The 11929-nt window shown below is 43.5% G+C and overlaps 1 protein-coding gene across 1 annotated transcript; it reads left to right on the top strand.

Annotated features, from left to right (window-relative positions):
• Window positions 1–988: 988 nt before the first annotated feature.
• Window positions 989–11538, top strand: LOC308171305 (zinc finger MYND domain-containing protein 10-like; the record flags this gene model as incomplete). The annotated part of the gene is made up of 12 exons (XM_080546138.1): window positions 989–1086; window positions 1235–1346; window positions 5102–5218; window positions 5364–5417; window positions 5710–5862; window positions 6293–6381; window positions 7019–7113; window positions 7511–7686; window positions 8670–8795; window positions 9953–10074; window positions 10897–11022; window positions 11439–11538. The coding sequence occupies 12 exons, from the start codon at window positions 989–991 to the stop codon at window positions 11536–11538; spliced, it is 1368 nt and encodes a 455-aa protein (XP_080402264.1).
• Between the last annotated feature and the right edge of the window lie 391 nt (window positions 11539–11929).

Raw genomic sequence — 11929 nt, 5'->3', positions numbered from 1 at the left:
ATTCAACTTCAATCCAAAAAATAACTATTAAAAACATTTACATTTCCAAATATGTTATTATTATTTCATTTTCCTGATCAATATCTATTGAAATCAAATATAGTTTTTATCCTTTAAAAAAAAAAAAAATGTACAAAAAATTAAGGTTGTATGCTTGTCCCTGCGATCACTGTCCACCCTGGTATGCTGTGTTAATGTCCCTTTTAAAAGAAAACCATATTTCTCAATCACATCACTCTCATGAGGTGACATCACATCAGTGGAGGGGATTTCAAATGTGGTAAGCTGTGTGATTTTCTACCTCTTTTACCATCTGATTTTTATGTTTTTATCCAGTGAGTTTAATGTGGTTGACCATAACGTGTCCACCCTGTTATGCCTAAATATTGAGGAGATCAATCAAATTGAATAATTTCAAAAAAAGTATTTAGTGCAAATTAGATTCCTCATCAAGTATTCATGGTCATTCTAGGCATTATGCTAACACAAGCAGGCTAAAGGCTAACTTTAACTCAAAATGTCCACCCTGTTAGTGTCCACCCTGTTATGTGTCCACTCTGTTCTGGAGACACTCGCCCTATTCAACTACAGAGGGTATTCTAAATAAAATACAATTTAGGTGCCTGAGCTCGACCACTATGTTTTTCAGCAAGCTAGATATGTCCTTTATATAATAGAACATTAAAATATAGATAAATCAACAAGTTATTTTTCACAAGTTATGAAGTCCAAATGGAAGTCCAAAAATTACCCACCAACGATAATAGTGTCCTCTTATGTACCTGCCTGCTGAATAAAGTGGGGTTCTGCTGCCCCCCTCTGGCGGTAAGGTGTAGTGTAAGCGCGTGAGTGTACAGTAACCATGACAACCAACGACAACAACTGAAGAAGTGAACACCTTCCTTGGCAGTTATCGTAACTCGCTCCTTTTATTTCTAAACTCACACGTTGTTTTACACATCGTTTTGGTATTTAACAAGTCTGAGATATGGAGTCAGTTACTTCGTCAGTTATTTCGCCTGGAGAGGCAGAAGGATTCGTCCGAAGTCTGCAGACGTTCTCTCTGAAGGAGATGGGCTCTCCCAGGTGAGGAAAGCTGCTCAGCGTCGCAGGGACACACACTAGCTAGCGGCTAGCTGGTTCGCCTCTAGTCTAACTGAACTTTACATTTTGAATCTGTCAGCGATATGATGTTCTGTTTGTAGCTCATTCCGTTGTGTTTCTTGATCGACAGGTGGTTCAGACAACACGAGTATATAGAAAAGCTCAACATGCAGGCGATACTGACCGCACAGGCCACCACGCAGGACGAGTTCATCAAGGAGCTCCTGGTGTCGCACGGGAAGGTGAGAGGTCAACATCTCTCTGTTTAGTAGGGTCCAAAACCATCTGTTTGGTAGGGTCCAAAACCAACTGTTTAGTAGGGTCCAAAACCAACTGTTTAGTAGGGTCCAAAACCAACTGTTTAGTAGGGTCCAAAACCAAAATTCCGTGACCACTCTCTGGCTAACATGTTTTGATGATTTATTTGACATCTAGGGACCTTTTATTAAACATTTAGCCTCCAGGTCCCTCCCAAAAATCCCGGGTTTTTTTTGCCAGAGGGCCAAATCCAAAATACCTGTAACCTTTAAGGCAGGTGAATAGGGTAAAAAAAATAAAATACTAATAGCTATCACTATGAAACTTCCCCAGTTAATCACTTACATTAAGACAATAATTTTTTGTATTACAAGTTTTCTGAAATTGTATGTTTAAATATGCAAATGAGGCGTTACCTAATTAAATATGTGGTAATTTGCATAACATTCAAGAACTTAAATCTGAACATTGGATAAAGCCAGGTTAAAAATTCTTGTTTCATCTTGTTGACATATTAGAGTCAAAGGCTTGATTAATTTGTTTGTTAAATTGGATGCCCGTTAGTTGCCACCAGGGTATCAACTATTATGAACGTATAACAAGAGACGTAATTATACTTCAAAATAAGCTCTTTAATAGCAGTAACTTGAATAGTTATAACAGAACAATTGAACCACTTTAAACATATGTGATCACTCTGAATCAGAACATTCTGCCTCACTAGATTCTGAATCCTCCTCTCCCTCCTCCTCATCTCCCTCCTCACTCTCATCTTCCTCCTTGTCTTCAGCTGGCCCTGGTGCAGGTAGATTCATTGGGAGAGCAGGTTGTGTGTGGCGCACAGGACGACAGTGACCACCCACCAGCTCCCAGCCATGTCCGAGGGGCGAGGGGTGGTGCTTCAGGGAGGGGTGGCGCACTAGATATGCCAAGTAGTTGGCACGGAGACAGTGTTGGCGTTCTGCATCTGGAGGGAGACGGATGAAGTCCAAGAGTTGTTTTTCATTCTCTTCCACTTCTCGGCACGGGCCTCAGCCATGGTGCTGCTCTTTTTGTGGCCATAGATGACATATTGTGTGAACTGGAAGAGCTCCTCTACCACCTCCTCCTCAAGGTGAAGGCTATCTCCACACCGTGAGAGTTGCCGTCTTGCCACAGGGCTCTTAGCCACCTTGTCATACACCGACAATTTCCTTGTTCCATAGAAGCCTGAGTTGGCATCACAGCCTGTAATACAATGTAGCTGCACAATACAGTCTGCCATCTCCTCAGTCACTAGGCCACGGCATACAATTATCTCCTGCTTTCTCTTGATATAGAGCATACCTGGCAACTGCTGTGAGATGGCCGCTGCTGCGACATAGGCATCGGTGTCAGCTGCATCTATGACAACAGGGCCACTGTAGCCTGACTCACGCAGAACTGCATAAGCAGAGAAGAGGATGGGGTCAGCCTCAGACTGGTCAAAGATGTAGTTCTGCATTGGTTGTTGTGTTGACAAGTTGGTGCGATGAGAACCAACAGAGTAAACAATATCTACATCTACAGTCTGTGCAAGGTCGGTCAGGTAGCTGCATATTAGTTGTTGCAGCCGCACCTTGTTGCTGACGCTACACAGCAGCGTTTTGAACACTCTGGCAGAGAGGAAGGGGTCGCCCAATTTCATGTAGGTGTTGGGGACATGTGCCTTACCCTGTACCCGCAGGTCTCGCTCGTCATCTTTCGTTGAGTATGCTCCATCGTACGGGTCATTCACACAGATGATACGGTCAGCATCACCATGGCGGGCAAGGATGATGGATGACACCTTGTGGACGTCGTCCGACCACTTGTATGGGGTGTCATCTTGTGTCATCTTGTGTCTGTCGATCTTCTGCTGATCCTCCAAATCATGCCCATGTCGACGAGAGCGATGTACGGTCCTTTCAGAACTACAGATTGGAGAGAGAGCTTCTGGATGAGCTTGCTCTTCTGCGTCTTCCTGTATGTGCCATTGGAGTTGAATAAGGCCATACACTCCTCGACAACACAGTGTTCCAACAACTCTGGGAGATTCACAAGTTAACTTGTAACACCTCAACCAGGTCGATCACTGCCTTGAGAGCATCCTGCTCCATCTCAGCAGAACCTTGGGTTCCTCCCCGGGTTTCTTCGTGCATGGCCCCTTGGCAAATGTCAAGCGTTTGCTCAATGGGACGGATGCATGGAGGGAGGTATTCTTACTGAACACTGTCTCGTAAAATGCTGGTCAACTTCTCCTCTCCTGCAGCACGGGCTGAGTTGAAGTCAGCAATGAGCTCATCAGAGGCAGGCATGGCTGACTAGGGTGCGGAGGGTGGGTGAGGCCGGGTCGAATGGGAAGGAGTCAAACTCATGCATGCATGCGACCAGGTCCTGCACACACTGCTCATCCTCTCGCATCCGTGGCCACATTGCATGTGCTTCTTCTTGGCTTCTTTTCGGTTGGCCAGCGCGTTGTGAGCCGCCCGGATCTGGGTCACATTGTTCATATTTCTGGAGTGCACTAGCAGCTGCTTCTCATTCTAGAGGATGGAGAGCCAGCCAGACTTCATTTTGCTGCCCTTGTTCATTGTACACTCATGTGCCAGGCCATGTAGGACTAGGGGTTGCCTGAGTGAAATCAGTCTGAAGGAAGGCGACCTGATCAGCAAGGAGAGCTAGTCAGCATTGCCCAGAAGTCAGGCAGCCACCTCCCATACCTATTGTTATCGTACGCTACCATTATTAATTATTAATCAAGCCTTTGACTCTAATATGTCAACAAGATGAAACAAGAATTTTTAACCTGGCTTTATCCAATGTTCAGATTTAAGTTCTTGAATGTTATGCAAATTACCGCATATTTAATTAGGTAACACCTAATTTGCATATTTAAACATACAATTTCAGAAAACTTGTAATACAAAAAATAATTGTCTTAATGTAAGTGATTAACTGGGGAAGTTTCATAGTGATAGCTATTAGTTAATTTTTTTACCCTATTCACCTGCCTTAAAGGTTACAGGTATTTTGGATTTGGCCCTCTGGCAAAAAAAAACAGGATTTTTGGGAGGGACCTGGAGGCTACATTTTTCATAAAAGGTCCCTAGATGTCAAATAAATCATCAAAACATGTTAGCCAGAGAGTGGTCACGGAATTTTGGTTTTGGACCCTACTAGTTAGAGCTACATACCCAGCCATCACCTTGTCTTGAGATGTCTTAAGATGTCTTAATTAACCAATATATGACATTTTGTCTGTCAAGATTGTCTTAAGTCGTCTTAAGACCTAACCTGAAGACATGCACTCATGCACTCACTTAAGACATGGAGCATAAGAGCCATATTTTCTGTGTCTTGAAGACACAGAACATCTTGAGGTGTCTTAAGACACTGAATATCAATGTCTTAAGACAGTCAGGCGATCTTGTTCCAATTGGAATAATTCAAGTATAATAATGATAATAACACTAGTAGTGTGCTTCCAATGATGGGGCCCGTTCGAATACTCTAACGATGCGTCCTTCCTTCCTCCCCCTTGAAGTAACATACTCAATTAGCTTGGATTGGGTTTGGTTTAAACACGCTTTGCACAGCATGCATTGCCTTCACCCATCGAGTCATATCAGATCAGTGATTTCATTCAGTCTAGAAAGGAAGGAAGGATAAATTATAAGACCACTCATTGCCCTGGCTGGTTCCATTGACAAAATTAATTCTCCTTTTCCCTCTTCCCCAGATCCCCACCTTGGTCCATGAGATGATTCTGGTGGAGGTTTGGAAACAAAAAGTGTTTCCTATTCTTTGTCAGCTTCGGGACTTCAATCCGAAGAGCACGTTTCCTCTGTATATGGTGGTGAGAGGACAAACCGTGTCTGACCTCTGCTATGGTCATATTACAGCCTTTTACCTCCACTGACATTCTGTATTCACATGCTGATGTCGTTGTTATACTGACAGTTCATTCCATTGTTTCTTCTGCTCTATTGTCTGACATTCAGATTCACCACGAGGTTTCAATCATAAACCTTCTGGAAACAGTTATGTATCATAAGGTGAGCAGTAGTTTACACATGCCTCAGCACAACACTATCAATGTTTGCAGTTTGCTTGTTTTTTTTCAAACATCTCGAGATCATTGTGAAGCTCTATGTATATTTTATATGTGTACTTTAACTGTGTAAATTACAATCGAACCATCAGTGAGGTGCAGGGTTGGCCGGTGGAGGTAGAAATTGGAGGATGGGCTCATTCTAATGCATGGGACGGAATGAGGAATGGTATCAAACACACGTGTGTATCATAGGATGCTCTGAATACAGTTTGTGTGTGGTGCCATGGTTACAGGATTCCTGTGAGGCAGCTGATGACTCGGTCCTGGACCTGGTTGATTACTGTCACCGCAAACTAACCCTGCTGGTTGGCCGAGCCTCCAAGGACGACACCCCCAAGCAGGACAGACTTAATGGAACACCGAGTGCAGACCCATCCTCCATACAGGTGAAGAGTGTAGCGGTGTTGACTTCAATTCAGTTGAACAGAACTGTATTCATCCCATAGGAGCAAATCACACGTGATATAACAATAATCACGTGAAAACATTTCAATAGTACATAACACCAGTGATTCTCCTACTATACCCTATACTTAACCCTAACCCCACCTCCTCCACGTTGGACTGGTAATCAGAAGGGCTTGATTTCAAATCCCACCTGGGAACACCACCACTAGTGTGCCCTTGAGTAAGGCACTTAGCCCTATGTTACACCAGGGAGACTGTCCCTGTAATCTATAACACAACATAAAAACACGAACACAACGCTGAAAAATCTGCCGTCTGGATTCCAGGCAAGTAGAGCATTGTTTAACCCAGGATAGAGGAGGTGCTTTGGTTGTAAGAGCTCTACTGTGCTGTGTGTGTCTGATGCAGGAGTTGCAGGGGCAGAATACTACACTGGAGTTTGATATCTCCCTCAAGGCTCTGTCTGTCCTGCGCTACATCACAGACCATACTGACAGGTATGGGGTTCACTGGGACGTGTCCGTTAGGGACTTTTCCATTGACCGGCTCGGCTCGGCTCAGCTCAGCACGCATATGAAAAGTTCCGGGTAGGATACGTTCTCCAGGAACGAGTGGCAACAGTAGGAGGACTGTGTCATAAGAGCACTTCATTTTAATAAGTGCCGGTATACAGCTCAATGGGGGGAAATGTGATAAGAATTATGTCAAATTAGATAATGTGACTTAGAGAATGTGACTTAGAGAATGTGACACTAAATGTGTTGCATCGTGGGACTTGAAGCAGTCAGAGATTTGCATTGTGCTGATCTGGTGAACCTCAGAGCCTTGTCCTCCCTCCAGCAGGGCTGTATTTCACATTTCAGATGTGACAACGAACACACAAGTTTCCTCTCTCGTCTCACCAGATTTCACCCACAGCTTGACAGCACATTCATTGAACAATGTGGCCCTTTTTCGTGTTTAAATTGTGTGGATGCTCCCTTGTAAAAGAGGCCTTGATCTCTGTGGGACTCCCTGCCAAAATAAAGGTTACATTGGAAGAAAAAAAACAACAACAACTAATCTTTAGATATATAAATTGTTGTGATAATAGTAATGTTGCTGATGGTGATGGTTGCCCTTGTTGTTTTACAGTATCAGTGTGATCAGTAGGATGCTGTGCACTCATAACCTGCCCTGTGTCCTGGTGCAGCTGGTAGAGAACTGCCCCTGGAGTCGCTACACTGCAGGTTTGTCACACACACACAAATGCATGCACATGGTCACATGTTAACGTACTTAAATATGTGGATAGTCTAAGTGTATGCACACGCTCAGACACACGCACACACACGCACGCACACACACACACACACACACACACACACACACACACACACACACACACACACACACACACACACACACACACACACACACGTCACTGAACATCAATCTGGAAAATAGATCAAAAGACAATTTTTGGTTTGATAATATGAAGTTAACATAAACATGATCTTTATAGCCACTACAGAAACAACTGATACACTTTGATACCGTTTTTTTCATTTCCATTAAACAATGAATTAAGCTTGCATGGCCCTTACCCTACATATCATTATAGCCGTACTCTGTCTCCCCCTACAGGCGAGGTGGAGAAGTACATGGCAGGTGGCAAATGGCAGAAGATTCCACCGGAGGACCATGTGAAGATGACGAAGCTGGACGGCCAGGTGTGGATCGCTCTGTACAACCTGCTGCTGAAGGAAGACTGCCAGAGGAAGTACGACTTCCACAACTACAACAAGAACCAACTGATGAAGGTAAACAAGTTCTCTACTGTAGATAAGGTCCCACGTGTCTATTGGTCTATCTTTATTTTGTATTTTTATATATTTTATTTGGATTATTATTCAATTGTCACTTTATTTTGTTGTTGTTGTTTTTGTGGTCAGAGCTTCTGTAACTCGTGAATTTCTCTCAGGGATCAATAAAGTATCGATCTATCTATCTATCTATCTATCTATCTATCTATCTATCAGAACCCTTAGTTACCTTCATCTCCCACTACTAAGAGATATTTTTTTTAATTTTTGCTATATACCATATACCTGGTGGAGATACAAACAGGAGGATGGGCTCATTATAATGGAACGCAAACATGTGTGCTTGATACTATTCCCTGTTCCATTCCCTGCATTACAATGAGCCTGTCCTCCCATTTCTACCTCCACCAGCCTCCCCTGCTATCGGCTCAACTGTGGTAGTTGTGTGTAGTCGTGTAACTGTGTGACACACCCTCGTTACACTGCCTTACTTCACTTCCAATAATGCACGGCTACATCCTAGCGACCCCTGACCCTCAGCTTTCAGAGCTGTATCTCAGGAAGATGGTCAGTGCCAGATGATTGTCCTCTGACAGTCTTATCTGATCTCTTGGCTGATTACAGGACAGATGAGGTTAATTCAGGCTCTGTTTCCACTGAGGGGTTTCTTCATAGGATTATTTCCAAGGTTTTTCCCTTCTTCCTGACTGTGCAGGGGAGGCTGCTGGAGGTCGACGGGTTCATTGTAATACATGTGTTACAATGAGCCTGTCCTCTGGTTCCTACCTCCACCAGCCTCCCCCGTCACTGAGAGCACAGCCATAGCTTACCACTTGACTGAGGAGGAGATAATTATGACATCTAAAAGCTTTGTTCAAGTCATTACTTTTATATCGTCAAAACAGACCACAATACTAAAATGCTTCCTCGTATTGAAATCTAAACAGAGAATATTACACTTTCTTTTTTTGTGTGTGCAGCTACGGGGTTTCCTGACGGAGGTTTTGATCGACCAGCTTCCCAACCTGGTGGAGCTCCAGCGCTTCCTCAGTCACCTCTCCGTCGCGGACCTCGCCCCTCCGAAAAAGGACCTCATCTTGGAACAGGTGAAGATTATACACACACATTTGAATACTTTATTTGGTTCCACAAATTATATTATACAAACAGGGAATCAAATATTTCGGGGCTAAGCAGCACTGAACACTCAAGGGTACACATAACACCTCCTTCTCCACACGGCCAAGCTGCCAATAATAGCTGAGACAGAGAAAAATTTGGCAACCTGTTTGGCCTTTCTTTTAGACATTGCAGCAATTCTCAGACCCCTCATGGTGCATTTATATACATGGCCCAGACTTCCAAATACAAGTATGCTGAATTTGCACTTGTACCCAAAGCTGGTTATCGTACCAAGCAGTGGTTGGTATTTGATATACTTGTCCTGGAAAGTCTGGTCCATGTACAGGTCAAAGGGGCAGCCTACTTCTACAATCAGCACCTCCTTGTGGCTGGTGTCAACAAAGACAACATCAGGTGTATTTGGGATGTTGGCAAAAACATCATTGGCAAAACCAAACCACTCTGGTAACACTCTGGCATGCTTGTACATAGCTGCGCTAGATGGTAAGATGTTTTGTACTGTATCAGACACAATGTCCACAATACGGTCATGACGAGCTATGTACAGGTGTTTGTATGCATTACATCCATTTGTTATGTGTGCAATGGACTCTAGGTGTTGTGAATCCTGATGGTTTAAACAGAATGGACTGTGAGTGTGGGGATACCAGGTGGACAGATTGTACTTGGTCGGTAATACCTGCAGTCTTGCTTTGATGGTGAATTTCAGAACATCCTCACCAGCAGCGACGTTCTTAAACACTGAGTGTGAGACTGAGTGGTCAGCGAACTGCAAACAGGCTAGCTTTCCCTGTAGTCTGAGTCCACACTAGTGCTGCCTGATCTCAGACTGCTTCAGGCTGAGCAGAACCCTCCTTGCAGAGTCTCTGTGCAGTCCGACAGTCTCTTCCTGCGGTGTTGTGATGTCGGCCTTCACAATCACACAGGGGTCTGTGATCACCTCATCAGAGACAGGGACTTCAGTCTGTGTGTTAAGTTCTGTCCATCTTAGCTGAACTCCAGTCTGGTTGCAGAGGTCATTGAGATCCGGCCAGTCAGACCAGACCCCGAAGCCCTTGGCTTCACACACACACACACACATCCCTGTATATTATTCAAAGGAAGTTTTCTTTACGTGTAGATTCCAGAGATGTGGAACAACATTGTCGGTGAGAATTCTGGGAAGTGGAAGGCTATTGCCAAGTACCAGGTGAAGGAGACATTCAACCCCTCTGAGAGTGACCTGAGACAGCAAGCCTGCAGGTACAGTCATACAGAAACTGGTCAGACTGCTGCACTGACTACAGCAAGAGACCAAAGTACACGAGCAAGAACGAGAGTGTGGTTTAATACCTGTAATGTGTTACTGTTTATACTCTCTTGAAACAATAAGGAAGGAGATGCTGTGCTTTATCGTGAATAAAGTCACAGCTGAGGGGCGGCATTAGGCCCGACGTGAGGCAGACTTCACGCACGATAAAGTACGGACGTATTTATTTAGTGATAGATTGCGGTGGTTTCTGCCCTGTGGTCAGAAATGTAGTTCTCAAAATGACCACTATTGCCAAGGTAACAAGATATACAAATCTTCGCAGTTTTGAGTGTTCGCCCAGGGATATTACTGTGATATTAGTATGATAAACAGGACAAACACAACAGTTTTACTTCTTACTTTAATAACCATGCCTTCAAACGCCTCTCTGCCACTCAACAATGCCTGTTCTGATCAACCTGGTGTATAATTAATGTATTATGTATTATTAATTATACATTTATAATTTATCATCTTAATTGTCCCTCCTAAAAGACCTCCTCATCTCCACTAACCCATGTCTCTACTATAAAAAATATAAATAAATAATTTCAAAAATAATAAAATAATAATAATAATTTCAAAAAATAAGTAAATAAATAATTTAATTCTTCCTTCTTTTAGCATTGTAACTGCCAATGGCCCCTGGTTTTGCCATAGATTACCATTTCTTATGATGACTGATGGACGATTCACTTACATAGACAAATGTCGCTTTTGATACAAACATGTAAATGTCATGTAAATCATTGTATTCCAATCCCCTGTGCTAGGTTGGCCCAGACCTATAACCTGGATGTGATGGAGAGCCTGCTTCCTGAGAAGCCCAGGTGTGCAGCTTGTGGGAAGGAGGCTGTGAAGAGATGCTCCCGCTGCCAGGGAGAATGGTACTGCCACAGGTAGGACGGCTGTTCACTTCATAAAGCACCGTACAGGGGAAATCTCTGCTTCAAATCATCAGTACAGTGGAGGCTGGTGGAGGTAGTAGAGGCTGGTGGAGGTAGAGGACGGGCTCATTGTAAATGCATGAAATGGAATGAACATACATGCTTGATACCATTCCCTATTCCATTCCATGCATTAAAATGAGTCTGTCCTCCGATTTCTACCTCCACCAGCCACCCCTGATGCATACAGTTTGTCAAGAGAACACTGTTACCAACCGGTCCAAAACCTCAAACCATGTCACTGTATTTTCCGACCCTGTATGGAAAAAAAGCTTCTGGTTTTATTCCTACCCTGTTGTCAAGGAGGTTCTGTCGTGCATAGCAACCGGAAGAGATTTTAAGTCTTTAAGCTGCTCTGTTTTTCCTAGGGAATGCCAGGTGAAGCATTGGGCCAAACACAAGGTCGCCTGCCAGCTGATGAGCGAAACCACTGAGAAGCTCCACAGAGACTTGAACTTTCAACCCTGAGAGAGACGTTATGGAAAACGTGACGGAAGAGTGGACTGAATGGCAGGAGAGAGAAAAGGAGTTATAAGATTAGCAAGATTGGCAAGTCAGTGGACCAGTGGAGCCACACATGTTTGATACCATTCCTGATTTCTTTCCATGCGTTACAATGAGCCCCTCCTACAATGTCTACCTCCACCAGCCTCCCCAAGTGTGCATTCCGTCTGGGATGGGAGCCTGCTGCATTTTAGATCTGGCTCTGTGACCAGGATTGTTCTACTGACTCTTTAAAGATGTGATGACTTTTATGTAAACTTTTTTTTTTTTTTCAACAATATATTTATTGAGTTTTTTGAAAAAGATAAAACAAATCTTGAAAATAAATAATTAGCAATAATTATATATGTATATA

This window comes from Nansenia antarctica, assembly GCF_963989245.1.
Source record: "Nansenia antarctica genome assembly, chromosome: 15".
Taxonomy (NCBI): domain Eukaryota; kingdom Metazoa; phylum Chordata; class Actinopteri; order Argentiniformes; family Microstomatidae; genus Nansenia; species Nansenia antarctica.
This window is presented reverse-complemented; position numbering and strand designations above follow the sequence as displayed.